Source organism: Sphaeramia orbicularis, chromosome 17, assembly GCF_902148855.1.
Source record: "Sphaeramia orbicularis chromosome 17, fSphaOr1.1, whole genome shotgun sequence".
Classification (NCBI taxonomy): domain Eukaryota; kingdom Metazoa; phylum Chordata; class Actinopteri; order Kurtiformes; family Apogonidae; genus Sphaeramia; species Sphaeramia orbicularis.
In genome coordinates this window covers 45,168,640-45,187,453 of record NC_043973.1, presented here as the reverse complement: position 1 = coordinate 45,187,453, position 18,814 = coordinate 45,168,640, and the positions used below count along the sequence as shown (strand labels likewise).

The following is an 18,814-nucleotide window of genomic DNA, read 5'->3' as shown; positions in this document are numbered from 1 at the left end:
GGCCGTCGTCGTCTGAACACTGTAATGGTTTACTCAGATGTACATCCGATCTGGGACAGCAGGGTTCACTCACTGTTCACAGAGAAGCTGGTAACAACCGGTTGAACTTCTGGGAGCAAGAAGTGAATTGTGCTCATGACGAGGCAGGTAACCCCAAGGGCGGTGGTTTCCTCTGGAGTGGAGCATTTTTTCTGCACTTTCCTTTTGTCACCCTGCCCCCCCCCCCGCCCCAAAGAGGAGGCAAGGGCTATTGTTTTTGGTTGGGTTTGTTTGTTTCTTTCTTTGTTTGTTAACACTTTAGCAATAAAACTACTAGTTGAAGTCATACCAAATTTGGTTTATATATTGCCAGTGACCCAGAATAGATCTCATTACATTTTGGGAAAAGTAGGTCACAGTTACAATTTTTTTAATGAATTTTTACCCCCCCCCATTTACTTATAATGGGTGAAATTTCAAATGTCTGTAGTAGCAAAACTATTGGTTAAATTCACACCAAATTTGGTTTATAGATTGCCAGTGACCCTGAATGGATCTCACTACATTTCTAGAACAGTAGGTCAAAGTTCAATTTTTTTATGAATTTTTACCCCCCCCCCCATTTACTAATAATGGCCAAAATTTCAAATATCTGTAGCAGCAAAACTGTTTGTTGAATTCATACCAAATTGGGTTTGTAGATTCCCAGTGACCCTGAATGGATCTTCTTACATTTTGGGAACAGTAGGTCAAAGTTCAAATTTTTTTTAATGAAGTTTTAAATTTTGTATCCCCCCCCCGTTTACTAATAATAGGCAAAACCTCAAATGTCTGTACCAGCAAAACTATTGGTTGAATTCATACCAAATTTGGTTTATAGATTGCCAGTGACCCAGAATAGATGTGATTACATTTTGGGAACAGTAGGTCAAAGTTCAAATTTTGTATGAATTTTTAAGGTCTTCCCATTTATTTATGATGGGCGAAATATGTGCAAGGGGCGGGGTTTGTTGTGCCTGGGACCACTTGTTTAATATTTTATTCTCTTATGTAATTTTATGTGTTTCTATGCTTTTGTAAAGCACTTTGAATTGCCTTATGTATGAATGAATAAATTTGCCTTGCCTATATGTAACAGAACATCTCATCATTATGTAAAATAGTCTCATCTCGTCTTTTTCTTGGCTTATATTCTGGTGAAACATCTCCATATACAAGTAGAGGAGATGTTTGAGAGTTAAGGCGTTCCCTCTGTGCTTGTACCATTTAATCAGTTTAAAGATTGAGCAGAAAACATTCAGACTCTTCTTCCACCAGGGAGGGGAAACGGGACAGGAAGAACAAACCAGAGAGAGAGCGACTAAAGGGATTATCATGCGTCACTTCAAGAGAATGGCTCTCATCCCATTGCTGGCCATCGTCAGAGGAAGCCCAGTGTTTCTCCACAGGGAGACATGGGATTAGCTGCTCCATGCTGTTGTTGGTAGCTCTTTCCAACTAGGACGCCTGTGCCGCCGAGCTTCAAGAACAGCTTCAGCTTCTTGTCGAGTCTTGGATCGCTGTGACGGTACAAGTTGTTGGATAACACTGGAATTTAACTCTCCCAACACTCCATGGCTTTGTGTTTTAGTTGGAAACTTTAATGATGACGGCGGATACCAAAGAGGAAGACATGACCAGTTCGACCTCAGATTATGAACGTGACTGAGTTCTGTGGAGCTGCAACTTTTACCCTAAAATAAGGATTTTTTTTCGATATCAATCATCCTGGCCAAGATTTCCAACGCTTCAGAACTCACGACCAAGTGAGATTTTATTTGCGCCAAAGCTTTCTTGAAAGACTTGTAGGCTATTGTTGCAAATTCACCTCGATATTCCACTGATTTTGTCATTAGGCGCTGTAAATTATCATCATCCTTGATGTTCCTGGAATCTTTTAAATAACCTGGTGTTATTTCGTGAATTGAATTGAATTTCGAATCATTATTTTTTTTTGTTTGGAATGTTGACCAGACTAACTGATCAACAGCAGCGTCAGTGGAAAATTTGCGAATTTCTTGACTTACCATTATGACGATTACGCCTAACATCACTAATTTGCATCATAGTTACTTTAGGTGCTATATTCAAGTTAACAATCTTTGCTTAATTTAGGATTTGTAAGGGATTAAGGCTTCTCGTCAATGAATTAAGAAGAATTGATACTAAATGCGAGAACCTCATTCATCCGATTTGATAATGACTCTTGGGAAACGTCCCAGCGAAGTATAAAAGCCGACATCCTGGCAGGACTTCATGTTAAATCAAGTGGGATGAGGGATCGTACTGTGGTGGGCCGGTGGACATAAAACTGTAGGTCCTCCTGGAGTGGTCCTGGGACCCCAAGAGTTGTCAGACCCAGGGATTAAATGGTGTTAATAACAGAGCACCACAGCGACGAGTCAAAGGTTCGAGAGAATGGAGTGGCTGTGGGAGTGGGAATGGGTGCAGACTCACCCGTCATGTCCATCACCAGGATTAACGAAGAAGGGGAGGAGTGCGAGGTGTCAGAGGAAGATGAAAATGACGTCGAGGTACCGTATACGCGCGAATACTGGGAGGATGAGGATGATATTTACCAGGAGTTTGAAGAGTTGGACTTCGATTCCCTTCCGGATCGGACGGACACTCGAAGCGTGGCCTCAGATGACTCGTTCTACCCTCCGGACAGTTCGGTCAGTTCGTGTCTGTACCGTTCGCCGAGCCCCGACAGCCCCGAGCCCATCTCCTTCTACAAGGCCTGCTGCAACAACAACGCCATCATCGTCAAGATCATGATCCGACAAGGAATGACGGAGGAGGAAGTGAAGGAGACAGACAGGAACAGGAGGGTGGGTATCGGAAACTGAATCAGAAGTTTGTGTAAAATGTTCAGATGCGTTTGAGAATTAGTCTTAAAGGGGTTGTATTTTGTTAAACCCACTTTTATTAGTCTTTGGTTCATTTGTTTTTTTGGACCCCAATAGTTCATACAGTTTGAATTTGAACCCTCCAGGTGCTGCAAAACTATTTTTATACCAATTCCGGCAAAAATCAAGTGGATTTCTACAACCTGTTTTAATTCCTGCTTAATTTATTATGTTTTATAACTAGTTATGTCACAACATTTGCACATATAAGGTCAAGACTTCTGATGAACATTTCTCCGAGTTTGACATAATTGTCAGCGGCAGCGGTTGTAGTAAAAACTGAAATATGTCCAAACTTTTGAGCCAATTACCTAAAATGTTCAGTTGTTGATTGTATTAACAAGCACAAGTCACTTCACCAACTTGGAGGGGGCGGGGCCTGAAGTGGCTCATGTGCATTTAAAGGGCCAGTGCTCCAAACCACCTTTCTGGTGTCATTACTCAGAAATAGGGTTGAAGATGGACCTGTGGAGTTGAATTAATGAAGAGTTCAGACCCAAGCAGAGCATTTATAGTTTATGGAGACCACAGGGAAATGTTGGAAAATGAAGAATTCCATTTAAAGAAGCAAAATATCACTCCTTTAACCCTCTAAAACTGAAAACATCATCTGTGGCAAAAATGACCTTTTCTTGAAAATGTTCTATAACTTTGGAACAATTAACCATAAAGACCCAGTGTTACTTTTGTGGCAGCTCTCTATATTTGACTTTCCTAAAGTGATTTATCCCAATTCAACATAATAGTATTTTCGTTATTTTGCATTTTTTTCAGTGAAAATCATGAATTTTCCTATATTTAATTTACTGATTATGTGCAGTTTCATAAAAGCTCAGATTAAAGTTGAGGGTTAGTATATAAAAACAGTCTGTAGGTCATCCTTCTTGGATGTTCTTCAGTTCTGAAGAAGTCTCTTGGATGACAGATGAAACATTTTCAAAAGAACTAAACCGGTTCAGTTCAACCAAGAAAAACTACCAAGAAAAATATATAAAAACAGGAAAAACTTTAGAAAAAGTGACTTTTTCAGCAACGATGTCATTAACTGAACATAAACCCAGTGTGTCCATCCACTGTCATTGATCCAACTCCATGGGTTTTACTGGTGAATCAATGTTGTAGAAGATGACGGTGTTTCCATGGTAACTACAGAGCCTCTGAACATCCAGATGGGTCATATCTGATGATCATGAAAAGATGACAAAGTGTATTTTACACCAATTATTTACATGTATTGATAGGATTAGAGGATCAACAGGTATTAAACAGTTTAGATCAGTAGATGGTTTTGGTCTTTATGGGTTAATTGTGTGAATATTCTTTAAAACATTAGATGATATGGCTCAGGTTGCCCTTGGTAACATGATTTGTGTTTGCACATTCAGAGGCTTCACAGTGAATGTGTTCAAGCAGAAATCATTCATCATAATTTGTTAATTTCAGACACTGGATTGCTCTGACTAAAGGTTTAAATCATCCATGTATAGTTTTCCCTAAAGGCTGTAGAAAACAGTTCTTTTACTGCAAGTTTCTGAAAACATTTATGGTAAATGTGTCTCAAACTATGTATGTGGAAAATTTTAACATTAAATGAACCTGATGAATCTTGATATTATCCTGAATCAAATGGTCTTTGACACATGATGCAACAGAATAAAAAAAACAAAACAAAAACTAACAACTAGGTCTCAGAGTTAATGACCCTGGTCCTGCCTCAGTTTGGAAAGAAACGGCAAGAGACAAGAGCGACAAGGGTTTTTTTTCCACCCTTTTTGTATCATTTCATCATTTACACATATATTTGTCAGTTTTAAAGATAACTTCACAAGTCAAATAAGTCACAGTTTGTGTTAAAACTGTTGAAATAGACTGAAAATACATAATTACAAAAACACTATACACCTGTGAAAAAAAAACGCAGTGTCATTGTAACCATCTTTAACCCTGTAAAGCCTGAACCATTAAATCATTGACAGAAAATTCCAGTTCTTTGAAACTGGAGCCTTTATTGGTCCTTCTGAACAACCCAAAAATGTTTTTTCAAATATCAATTTCCATGTATGAGTTTCAATTTTGTATCATATTTGATACGTTGGGTCTCAATGCTCAAATATTATTTTTGAACAAACAAAAACGCAACACAAACATGTCTAACAAATTGGTAATTCCTTTTCAAAACTGTCCCAGTTCTTCCTCCTTCCTCATTCACAGTCTTGTAGTGTCACCGGAAAGGCCTCTGGTGAACGAATTCCTCCGCCCTGGTGGATTATCTGTGTATTGCATGTATCCAATTGTATACATCAGGTTTTTCAAGCAAAATATCCCACTGATCATGTAGAGGGCTTCAAAACTCATGTCAATCTGATTTTTTATTTCATTCTTTTACATCTATGCATGTGAAAATCACAGAAAAAATAAGTCAGTCAAACACAAACAGAAGACAAACATAACGTGGCCGCACTTGAACACCCTCTCCATTCAGTCCACGCCAAAGTTTTTGCAGACGAACTGATGACAATACCCTGCGGCGACGTCAAAAAGGAAGTTATATGGGCCAACTCTGAAAGATGTTTGATAATGGACTAACATTCTATTGGTTTTTCAATAAGTGTAATTTTCATGATAAGATTAGTTTTCATTGAACTTATTACTTGTACAATATTGTCTTGAAACAAAAAGTGAGATGAGATTTTTTTGATGTTAGCATAACCAATAGGGTCTTTTAGTCTGCATTGGTATTTATTGATTACGTTTTTTGAGCTGATTTAGGATAATTTTGGTGTGCTGAATCCAAAAATCACATTAATTTTGCTCAATCAGGTCAACTTTCTGAACTATGCTACGTATTGTCTTTTTAACATTTTTGCTTACATTTATGGGCATTTTCACATCATATGATACAAAATTCTTTCCTATTTCTTGCAATAAACGAGTTCTGAAGATTTTACTTTTACCAATTTATGATTAATGTTTTTTTTAATATTACAGGTGAATGAAATGGCTTCGACTAGAAGATCTTGCAAAAATAAGCCTGACGTATTCTGCTACATCTGCAGTGAATACACCATTGTGCCTAACAGGAATCAAGTCACAAGTTTCATAAAGTGTGCTTACCAATCTTATTTTGGTATTAATTATTATATTTTGTGAGAAGATCAATTTTTTCTAAATCAAATTAGCAAAAAAACCTGACCTGATTGAGAAAAACAGATGTCATTTTTGATGTCACCATTGTACCTAACAGGAATCAAGTGATCAAATGATTTTTTTTCTCTTAAAACCTATTTTGGGTGAAAACTATATTAAAAAAAATCAACTGATAAAGTCACAAAAATGTAATCAGTTTTGTGAGAAGATCAAATTTTTCAAAATCAAATTGAGAAAAACAGATGTCATTTTTGGATTTAGCGGTGCAAAATGGTCCTCATTCAGTTGAAAAAACCTAGACAACTTGCAAAAAACATTTCTTTGTGACCCAGTGTTATTTATTGTTGACTACTTAAACGCGTTATTCGTAGTTGCTTTCAATGACCTTGTATTCGTGCACTGATTTATTCATGTTAGTCACATTGCACTTTGGATGTGGGCTGATGTCTGTGGTAAAGCTGCAAATGAATTGGCCGTATGGGATAAATAAAGTTTTCTGAAGCTGAATCTAAAGTACTACTAATGCTGCTGAAACACCTGCCAAATCTGCATCTACTCAGAGGAAATTTATAGGTTTTTTTTTTTAATACGTTTCACAAACAAAAACACCACATTTGCATAAAAAAAAAAAAAAATCTCCACCATGTTTGATCAGCCCTTTAAACTAATCTGTTTCCACTTTGACCCCGAGTCAGCCCGTTTCGCTGGCAGACGCCTGAGGTTTTGTCGGTCGCGGCGGTGATCCCCATGCAGGCAAACGAGGCCTCGCTGGTGAAGGTTAAATCCTCAAGGCGGGTTCAGAGCAGTTAGTTAAGCCTCAAGTGACAGATGGGGAGTATCAACAGTGACAGTGTCAAGAAGCAGATTGGAACCAGGGCTCAGTTTTTAAAGGGCTCGCAAAGACACTGACCTGAGCGCAAGGTAAAGGATACGGAGCGCAGACCTGGGATAGTTGTGATAATGAAGCAAAAGTCGGTTCATCAGTAGCGTTGCATGGTCAGTAACTTCACTGTGCGACTATTTTCATTCCCGTCTGTCCTGTCACTGCTGAGAAGATCGTCTACTGTTAACCCTTTATAGTTCACACATAGAAAGACTGCGAAATTCAAACTATCAACCTTAGTGTTATTATTGGAGGACATAAAACTTTTTTATTTTGGGAAATGTTTCTAATTTTTGTTATTATCATGTAGAAAATTAAGGTCAATGAAGTTACCATAGTTGGTTCCTCACCCGTAAGTGGCCAAAAAAAAAAAAAAAATCCGAAAAGTATATATAAAAAAACGATTGCATTTATGTCTAGAAGTGGTAGTTTTTATGCAGTTGTGTATTCATGCATGCTGTACCGCACTTGCCAAAGCATTGTGGCCATATCAACATGAATGTAAGGCTATTGAATTCCAAAATTACTAATATCTCCCAAAATATTGGTCCTATCAACTTGCTGTTTTCGCTAGTCTGTTCCTTGACCAAAAATGCATCAATATACCAAACTGCAACAGTCAGCTCCATACAGATTTTGTGTGAATCCCCGGACACACACCCCCAGCCATCCACCCTACTTGGCTTTTACAATATAGAATACAAGAGAAACACATGTAAGGTGAAAGGAACATGTATTTTAGAACATTAGACCAACATAAGTGCTGATCCATACACCTGTCAACATCCACATTATCTTTTTGAACATCATTACCTACGTTAGTCCAGTGTTTTTCAACCTTGGGGGTCAGGATCCCACATGGGGTCACCTGAAATTTCTAGTGACTGATAAAAAATAAAAATGCACTAATAAAAAAATATATGGTGAGTTGAGAGACGAAATCCCAATCCATAACAGACATAACAAACTGAGTCTGAAACTGCAGCACTGTGGTTCTGTTTATCTGTCAAATGTTCATTGTGGTCGGTTTCAGATGCTGCAGCTCTTTCAGAATTCATAGTTTGAGTTCTTGTTTGTTCAGTACCAACACTGGGTTACAAACAAATGTTTTTTGCAAGTTGTCTAGGTTTTTTTTAACTGAATTAGGACCATTTTGCACCGCTAAATCCAAAAATGACATCTGTTTTTCTCAATCAGGTCAGGTTTTTTTGCTAATTTGATTTAGAAAAAATTGATCTTCTCACAAAATATAATAATTAATACCAAAATAAGATTGGTAAGCACACTTTATGAAACTTGTGACTTGATTCCTGTTAGGTATAATGGTGTATTCACTGCAGATGTAGCAGAATACGTCAGGCTTATTTTTGCAAAATCTTCTAGTCGAAGCCATTTCATTCACCTGTAATATAAAAAAAAAACATTAATCATAAATTGGCAAAGATAAAATCTTCAGAACTCGTTAATTGCAAGAAATATGAAAGAATTTTGTATCATATGATGTGAAAATGCCCATAAATGTAAGCAAAAATGTTAAAAAGCCAATATGTAGCATAGTTCAGAAAGTTGACCTGATTGAGCAAAATTAATGTGATTTTTGGATTCAGCACACCAAAATTATCCTAAATCAGCTCAAAAAACTTCAACAATAAATTTGTTGTTGACCAGTGTAATTGTCAGCCTTGTAAATCCAAGATGGACTGACTGTACATATTCTGACCAAGGAAAATTAAATTCTCACTTTGTGCAGTAATCTACACCTGGCTTTTCTGCCTCCGTCCACAATAATATACACTATATTGCCAAAAGTATTGGCTCACCCATCCAAATAATCAGAATCAGGTGTTCCAATCACTTCCGTGGCCACAGGTGTAGAAAATCATCACCTAGGCATGCAGACTGCTTTTCCAAACATTTGTGACAGAATGGGTCGCTCTCAGGTGCTCAGTGAATTCCAGTGTGGAACTGTGATAGGATGCCACCTGTGCAACAAATCCAGTTGTGAAATTTCCTGGCTCCTAAATATTCCACAGTCAACTGTCAGCTGTATTAGAAGAAAGTGGAAGTGTTTGGGAACGACAGCAGCTCAGCCACGAAGTGGTAGGCCACGTAAACTGACGGAGCGGGGTCAGCGGATGCTGAGGCGCATCGTGCGAAGAGGTCGCCAACTTTCTGCAGAGTCAATGGCTACAGACCTCCAAACTTCATGTGGCCTTCAGATTAGCTTCAGAACAGTGCGCAGAGAGCTTCATGGAATGGGTTTCCGTGGCCGAGCAGCTGCATCCAAGCCATACATCACCAAGTGCAATGCAAAGCGCCGGATGCAGTGGTGTAAAGCACGCCACCACTGGACTCTAGAGCAGTGGAGGCACCTTCTCTGGAGTGACCAATCGCGCTTCTCCATCTGGCGATCTGATGGGCGGGTCTGGGTTTGGCGGTCGCCAGGAGAACGATACTTGTGGGACCGCATTGTGCCAAGTGTAAAGTTTGGTGGAGGGGGGATTATGGTGTGGGGTTGTTTTTCAGGAGCTGGGCTTGGGCCCTTAGTTCCAGTGAAAGGAACTGGGAATGCTTCAGCAGACCAAGACATTTTGGACAAGTCCATGCTCCCAACTTTGTGGGAACAGTTTGGAGCTGGCCCCTTCCTCTTCCAACATGACTGTGCACCAGTGCACAAAGCAAGGTCCATAAAGACATGGATGACAGAGTCTGGTGTGGATGAACTGGACTGGCCTGCACACAGTCCTGACCTCAACCCCATAGAACACCTTTGGAGACTGAGAGCCAGGCCTTCTGTCCAACATCAGTGTGTGACCTCACAAATGCGCTTCTGGAAGAATGGTCTAAAATTCCCATGAACACACTCCTAAACCTTGTGGACAGCCTTCCCAGAAGAGTTGAAGCTGTTACAGCTGCAAAGGGTGGACCGACGTCAGATTGAACCCCATAGACTAGGAAATGGGATGGCACTGAAATTCATATGTGAGTCAAGGCAGCTGAGCAAACACTTTTGGCAATATAGTGTACATTATAGAGACTAAATGTTGTCTAAAATTAACCTTTATTTGCAACATAGTATAGGAAACTATTACATGATCAAAAACAAATCAATTTTAGCAACAAAAAAAAAGTTTCTGCTTTGAATGTCTGGGGTCACCGGAAATTTGTGATGTTAAAATGGAGTCACAAGCCAAAAAAGGTTGGGAACCACTGGATTAGTACCATTACTTATATTATTAAGTATTCCATTACTTATATGCTAAAGCTGAGTAGCACTTTTTGAACTTACAAAGGTTGACCCTTTGGTTGACGTTAACCCACAAAGCTCTTATAAACATGGTACCATCATACTGCTCCACACTTCTCCATAGATGCACTAGTCAGTATCCTTTATGGTCATGTGATCTGTTTTTGAATGAACCCAGAGTTAGGACTGAACTGGGGAGGCGGGCCTTCAGCTTTGACACTCCCTCTGCCTGGAACACACTTCAGCTGGAGCTGAAAATACCAAAACTCATGTCATTCCAAGCTTTTCGCTCCGTCTTACAGAAAAGACAGCAAGGGCCAATTGGGACAGTGTTTGTGTTTTTAAATGGCTGTGAACTCAACTAAATTTTGCACTTTTAACCCATAAAAACCCAGTGCTACTTTTGTTGATTTTTCCTCTCTACTGATTGATTGATGTATTTATTTTGAATATGAATGTCAAAACAAAATAAACAAAACACTTAAATATAAGACATATAATACATACCTCTATTTAACCACTCAAGTAATTTATCCCCATTTATTATAATATTATCTTATGTATTTCGCGAGTTTTCCCATATTTACTGATAATGTAGATCACAGGTGTCAAACATGCGGCCCGGGGGCCAAAACTGGCCCGCCAAAAGTTCCAATCCGGCCCCCGGGACCACTTTGCAAAGTGCAGAAGATATTAACAGTCAAGGGTGTCAAACTTGAAAATAATAGCGTAATAATGTAGAAATAATGACTCCAAATGTTGTTCTTGGTTTAATGCGAAAAAAAAAAAATGACGTTATGCCTATAAATAATGTCAACTCCAATTTCTTCTCTTTGATTTACTGCAAAGAACATTAAACTCCGATATCCTTTAATAGTAAAATGTCAATAACCTGAACAAATATGAACAACCTGAAATGTCTAAAGAAAAATATGTGTAATTTTAACAGTATTCTGCCTGTTTGTGTCTTGGTAGATCTGATCTGTAATGCACATGTAGAAATCATAAGTTGCGGCATAATATTGATCAAATTTTTCTTATTTTTCTTTAGAAATTTTTAGTTTTTTCAGGTTATTCACATCTTTTTTTGTTTGGATAGTTTGTAAAATGTAAGTGATTTCATAATTTAATCTTATTTTTTGCACATAAAAAAATTTGGAGTTGTCATTATTTATAGGCTATTATTTGACTGGTTCGGCCCACTGGAGGTCAAATTGGACTGAATGTGGCCCCTGAAAGAAAATGAGTTTGACACCCCTGATGTAGATGTTCATTAAAGCTCATATTAAAGTTGAGTGTTATATCAAAAACAGAGAAAACTGAAGAAAACGTGACTTTTCCAGCAAATATATCAACAAGTGAATGTAAACCCAGTGTGTCCATCCACCGTCATCATGGGTTTTACTGGTGAATCAATGTTGTAGAAGATGAAGGTGTTTCCACGGTAACTACGGAGCCTCTGAACGTCCAAATGGGTCATATCTGATGACCACGAAAAGATAAAAACCTGGATTTTTTACACAAATTATGTCCATGTTTTAGTAGAATTAGAGGATAAACAGGTATTAAACATAATAGATGACTGGATGCTTTTGTTCACTGGTGGCTGTTCGGGTCTTTATGGGTTTAAAAAAAAAAAAAAATTATTGTTATTACCCATTTTCTTTCATAGCATGTGCTGCTGACCTCTTTCCCAGGTCGCCCTTATAAAACACATCTCGATCTCAAGGGGACTATGGGGTTAAATAAAGGTCCATTACTTCATGGTACTGAACAAAGCAGGTCCACTCACTGTTCATGCAGAGGTGGACCTTACAGACCCTGGAGACCACATTGAACCTTAAATTGGTGACTCATTGTCTTGTAATGTGAATGAAAATGACCAAAAATAGCTGCTTGACAAAGGGTTACAGAAAAAAAAAAAAAAAAAAAAAAAAGAAAGTGACCACCTCCTCTGTTCTTGTGTTCCGGTCCTGTTTTCAGTTCAATGCATGCTGCAGAGTTCATGAGTCTCTCCCCTCACACTATAGGAGGAGTCATCTATATGTAAAACAGGCAGATCTGCAGGTGGACGACTGCCGTCACACGGGAAAACACGTATGAACCACGTGGAGCCTAGTCCGGGTCAAATACTTTAACCTTCACAGACCGAAGCATCTACAGGGTGGGGAAGCAAAATTTACAACATTTTGAGGCAGGGATTGAAAGACAGTGTATGACCAATTAGTTTATTGAAAGTCATGAGAATTTATTTGCCACAAGAAAATGTACATAATAGAAAATGTTTTTATTCTATGTGTCCTCCTTCTTTCTCAATAACTGCCTTCACACGCTTCCTGAAACTTGCGCAAGTGTTCCTCAAATATTCAGGTGACAACTTCTCCCATTCTTCTTTAATAGTATCTTCCAGACTTTCTCGTAATAGTTTTGCTCATAGTCATTCTCTTCTTTCCATTATAAACAGTCTTTATGGACACTCCAACTATTTTTGAAATCTCCTTTGGTGTGACGAGTGCATTCAGCAAATCACACACTCTTTGACGTTTGCTTTCCTGATTACTCATATGGGCAAAAGTTTCTGAAAAGGTATGGATAATAGTGTTAGGTATGATTATGACATCAATATTATGGAATCACAGGAGTGCCAAAATTAAAAGGAAATAAATGTGGAAATAAAAAGAGAATCAATAAAAGAAATTTGGAAATAAAAAGAGAATCAATAAAAGAAATGTGGAAATAAAAAGAGAATCAATACAAGAATCAATAATAAAAAAATATACAAATGCAGTCATATCATTGCTTTTGCTTATTCCATTTTGACATTGTCTTTTCCATTTACGTTTTGTCATTGCTTTTACCTGATGGCTCAAGCTGTCAATCAAATGGCTGTGGGCGGGTCTTTCTGTCCAGGATAACTAGTCGATACCTGATCAGACGATTCCGGCTTGACAGTGGCTATGCAGTAGCTCTGTTTATGTGTTGTGTTAGCTCTCAGCGCGGGAGACCAGAAGTAGCGTCACGGACAAGACGTAGACACACATACACATTTATCTGTAATAAAAAGAGGGAAAGTTAAATATGGTTGACGTGGACAAATTGAGAAGAGGTGTTCAACGAGAATTATTAGCAATTGCTCGGTATGTGGAGGAAAATTTTCCAACGGACTATATTTTAAGGTTGGTGGAAGATGTAATGGAAAGTCTTGGAGAAATATCTGCACTGACGAATGCAGACATGGTTCTAGTTGACACGTGTATGTGTGTCTACGTCTTGTCCGTGACGCTACTTCTGGTCTCCCGCGCTGAGAACTAACACATAAACAGAGCTACTGCATAGCCACTGTCAAGCCGGAATCGTCTGATCAGATATCAACTAGTTATCCTGGACAGAAAGACCCACCCACAGCCATTTGATTGACAGCTTGAGCCATCAGGTAAAAGCAATGTCAAAACGCAAATGGTAAAGACAATGTCAAAACGCAAATGGTAAAGACAATGTCAAAACGCAAATGGTAAAGACAATGTTAAAAAACGCAAATGGTAAAGACAATGTCAAAACGCAAATGGTAAAGACAATGTTAAAAAACGCAAATGGTAAAGACAATGTCAAAACGCAAATGGTAAAGACAATGTTAAAAAACGCAAATGGTAAAGACAATGTCAAAAAACGCAAATGGTAAAGACAATGTCAAAAAACGCAAATGGTAAAGACAATGTCAAAACGCAAATGGAAAAGACAATGTCAAAACGCAAATGGAAAAGACAATGTCAAAACGCAAATGGAAAAGACAATGTTAAAAAACGCAAATGGTAAAGACAATGTTAAAAAACGCAAATGGAAAAGATAATGTCAAAATGGAATAAGCAAAAGCAATGATATGACTGCATTTGTATATTTTTTATTATTGATTCTTGTATTGATTCTCTTTTTATTTCCAAATTTCTTGTATTGATTCTCTTTTTATTTCCAAATGTCTTTTATTGATTCTCTTTTTATTTCCAAAATTATTTTATTGATTCTCTTTTTATTTCCACATTTATTTCCTTTTAATTTTGGCACTCCTGTGATTCCATACAGTATATGTTTGGTTTCAAAACAATTGACGTAGTGCCTGCTGAGAAAAAACAACTAAATGTTCATTGTAAATTTTGCTTCCCCACCCTGTATGTATGACCCACTTGGATGTTCAGAGGCTCCGTAGTTACCATGGAAACACCGTCGTCTTCTGGAGCATTGAGTCACCACACTGTTTAACCCTTTCATGCATGAATTATGAGAACCTTAGTCAAGATTTTTTTTTTTTTTTTCTGGAGTGTTTTTATACCTCCTTAGGCATAAAAAAAGGGTTTTTTCGAGTTTTTTTTTTTTCATGGAGTTACAAAAATGTCCATGCATTTAATTTTTTAAGTAAAGAAATATGTATTTAAAACCCAATATCAGAAAGTAAAATGAAAACAATAAAATAAGAACATTTTTAAGGCTGCTAACTTGATGTTTTCTCACATTTTACCATACTCCAGTGCTAGTTATTACCTCATATAATATGCAAAAAACAACTCTTTGTCTAACAAATAACTGATTTACACTTCAACATGTTACTGCAGATCAAGTTTATCAAGAACAGCAAAGTTACAGTAATGTATGAATTGCAGTGTATTATGGGATGTTGCATAAGTGTCCACTGTGTTGGCTCATGTGGAACTAAAACAATAAAACCAATGAATATACAAGAGAACAGCTGGAGAAGAACTGTCCACTGGAGTGACCACAATGCATGAAAGGGTTTAAAAAAAAAAAAAAAAAAAATCCTGTTTTTACGGAAAAAAACCTGGCAGCTATGGTTACCAGAACAATACTGTAAAAAAACACATCCAACTGTTAACATACACTGAACAAAAATATAAATGCACCACTTTTATTTTTGCTCCCATTTTTCATGAGCTGAACTCAAAGATCTAAAACTTTTTCTATGTACACAAAAGGCCTATTTCTCTCAAATATTATTCATAAATTTGTCTAAATCTGTGTTAGTGAGCACTTCTCCTTTGTCCTTTGCTGAGATAATCCATCCACCTCACAGGTGTGGCAGATCAAGATGCTGATTAGACAGGCTGGCCACAATAAAAGGCCACTCTAAAATGTGCACTTTTACTGTATTGGGTGGTCCAGGGGGGTCAGAAAACCAGTCAGTATTTGGTGTGACCACCATTTTCCTCGCACAGTCTTCTTCATGAATTCTCTGAAACAGCTTTGGAGATGGCTTATGGTAGAGAAATGAACATTCAATTCACAGGCAAAAGCTCTGGTGGAGATTCCTGAAGTCAGCATGACCATTGCATATTCCCTCAAAACTTGTGACATCTGTGGTATTGTGCTGTGTGATAAAACTGCACATTTTGGAGTGGCCTTTTATTGTGGCCAGCCTAAGTCACACCTGTGCAAAAATCCTGCTGTCTAATCAGCATCTTGATATGCCACACCTGTGAGGTGGATGGATTATCTCAGCAAAGAAGAAGTGTTCACTAACACAAATTTAGACAGATTTGTGAACAATATTTGAGAGAAATAAACCTTGTGTGTACACAGAAAAAGTTTTAGATCTTTGAGTTCAGCTCATGAAAAATGGGAGCAAAAACAAAAGTGGTGCGTTTATATTTTTGTTCAGTGTATTTATGGAGTAGCATGTAGATTTAACATTGGATTTAAATGGTAAATGGACTGCACTTATTTAGCACATTTTCTACACCTTCATGGTGTCCAAAGCCACCAGGTTCTACTGGGAGCAATTTAGGGTTCAGTGTCTTCCGTGGACACTTTGACATATGGACAGTCAGAGCCAGGACTCGAACCAACAACCCTTTGGTTACACTGGTCTACAAGGAAAATGCTTCCAGAATAAAAGTAATGAAATTTTACCACATGATAAAGAAAAGTCAAGTCAAAAATGCTGGTTGGCTGAACTTTCCAAGATACAGCCTCGGGTCAAAATGTGAAATTCAAGAACTAACAAGAGAATGGGTTTGACTCAAAAGGAATATTTGTCTCAGAGCTACAAGATCTACTTCCAAACACTGTCTGCACATTAGAATACATTCACTTTACAGGTTCTATTTAGTGGAAGATTTATCATATAAGATAAGATATCATATAAGATAATCATATACCTTGAAAACATCAGCAAACCGGCACTTTTGTCATTTATTTTCCAGTTAATCTTATTAAAATACGGAACATTTAGCACATTTAATCTCTGAAGCAAATCATTTCTAAAAAATTGTAGACCAGTGTTATTGGATGAGCCACTCTGCCAACCCATTCATTTACAAGTTTAAAATGTTAAATTGTTAAAAAAAAAGTTATAAAAAAAAGTAAACATTAAAAAAAAAAAAAAAGAAGCAAATATGCCGTTATTTCAACACTATATTCTTGCAATTTAAACAGTACCACATTGTTTTTCAATTTACAGTTTTATTTTCTAAAAACAATAGAAATACAGCATTTCTACATACAAATCTGGTTTTGTTCACATACTCTTCCTGTAAAAACTACAGCTATGTTTGATTTAATCGTTAACACAAAAATCTTTTCAAATAAACAACTTTGGGTTTTATTGTCACTTTGTTTTTTTATGTTGCAATTTTACAACTTTTTGGTGTTAATTCTACAGTCATTTTTTTTTTTACAGTGCAATAAAAGCCATGTAGTCTGACAAATAACAGTGGTTGTAGATGCTTGTTTCAGCGTCCAGTTAATGATATATTTTGCTGAAAGTCTTCACTTTTCTGTTCCAATATAATAACCTTTGAATTTACTCTGAACATCTACATGATCAGGGAATTAAATATAGAAAAATACCTTAGTTTCACTGAAAAATGCAATAAAGTGATAAAGATTAAGTGTGGGGAACCATTTGGAAGTCACCGCAAAAGTAGTTTTATGTCTGTAAGGGTTAAATAGAAATAAAAAAGAAACAAATGCGAGATCATAGACTTAATTCCATAGATGCAATTTTCATTTTAATATTGTTAATACATTATATGGACAGAAGTATCAGTACATATTACCTAACGGTGTTTATTGCTACCTGGGAACCATTATGACCAATGTCCTGGTTATATTATGATAAATATCGCCAACCATAAGTGTTTCTTTTTCCATTAGGGCTAATTGTTCACATTGTTATTAATATGAGCAGAATGCTACAGCTTTTTTTTTTTTTTTTTTTTTTTTTTTTAAATCATTTTGAGTGTTTTAACTAGTTTTCCTCAAGATTTCTGTTCTATTTGTCTCATTTTGACAAACAGTCTGGTTATTTCAACTCAACTTAGGAAGAAAAAAAAGCCGTTAAATTTATTGATCTGACATGGACAACTGACATGAACATTTTTTTAAAATCACCATAACATGATAATATTGAACAGGAATGCAAAGTCTATTAAGCTGTATGTGTGACGCATCCCAATATTTTGTCCATAGTTTGTTGAATACATTTTCTCCACTTACATACATAGATGATTTGAGGTGTCTTTTTTGTTTTGAGGTGTCATTTTTTTAAAGATGCAGTTTTACAGTTTAAAAGGAAAAATATACGAAATGAAATCTAAATTCAATTGCAGAAAAGAACAACAAAAGGTCTACTGAAAATATTTTCAGCGTTGCATTGAAAAGCTTTTTCTACATGTTTTTTACCAAAAAGTTTTCACATAACACGGTGAATAGAACCTGCTCGTAGAGTCGCTGGTCTATCTCTGTCTGTATGCAGTCCATAACAGCATCCTACCTGTATACAACCCTACGGCGCCCGTATAGAACCCTACAGTCCTTGTATAGAACCCTACAACCCTTGTATAGAGCTGTACGGCACCTGTATAGAACCCCACGGCACCTGTATAGAACCCCACGGCACCCGTATAGAACCCTACAACCCTTGTATAGAACCGTACGGTGCCTCTATAGAACCCCACGGCACCTGTATAGAACCCTACAACCCTTGTATAGAGCTGTACGGCACCTGTATAGAACCCCACGGCACCCGTATAGAACTCTACGGCACCCGTATAGAACCCTACAACCCTTGTATAGAACCGTACGGCGCCTCTATAGAACCCTACGGCACCCGTATAGAACCCTACAACCCTTGTATAGAACCGTACGGTGCCTCTATAGAACCCCACGGCACCTGTATAGAACCCTACAACCCTTGTATAGAGCTGTACGGCACCTGTATAGAACCGTACGGCGCCTCTATAGAACCCTACGGCACCCGTATAGAACCCTACAACCCTTGTATAGAACCGTACGGTGCCTCTATAGAACCCCACGGCACCTGTATAGAACCCTACAACCCTTGTATAGAGCTGTACGGCACCCGTATAGAACCCCACGGCACCCGTATAGAACCCTACAACCCTTGTATAGAACCGTACGGCGCCTCTATAGAACCCTACGGCACCCGTATAGAACCCTACAACCCTTGTATAGAACCGTACGGCGCCTCTATAGAACCCTACGGCACCCGTATAGAACCCTACAACCCTTGTATAGAACCGTACGGTGCCTCTATAGAACCCCACGGCACCTGTATAGAACCCTACGGCACCCGTATAGAAC

General features: G+C 37.8%; 1 protein-coding gene across 1 annotated transcript in view; it reads left to right on the top strand.

The window, feature by feature from the left end:
- Nucleotides 1–1,185: 1,185 nt before the first annotated feature.
- The window catches only part of ankrd33bb (ankyrin repeat domain 33Bb), a 35,031-nt gene continuing 17,402 nt past the window's right edge, over nt 1,186–18,814 (top strand). Inside the window, exon 1 of the mRNA XM_030159816.1 lies at nt 1,186–2,849. Within this exon, the coding sequence (XP_030015676.1) occupies nt 2,388–2,849 (462 nt within the window). The 5' untranslated portion in view covers nt 1,186–2,387. The remainder of the gene's footprint in view (nt 2,850–18,814) is intronic.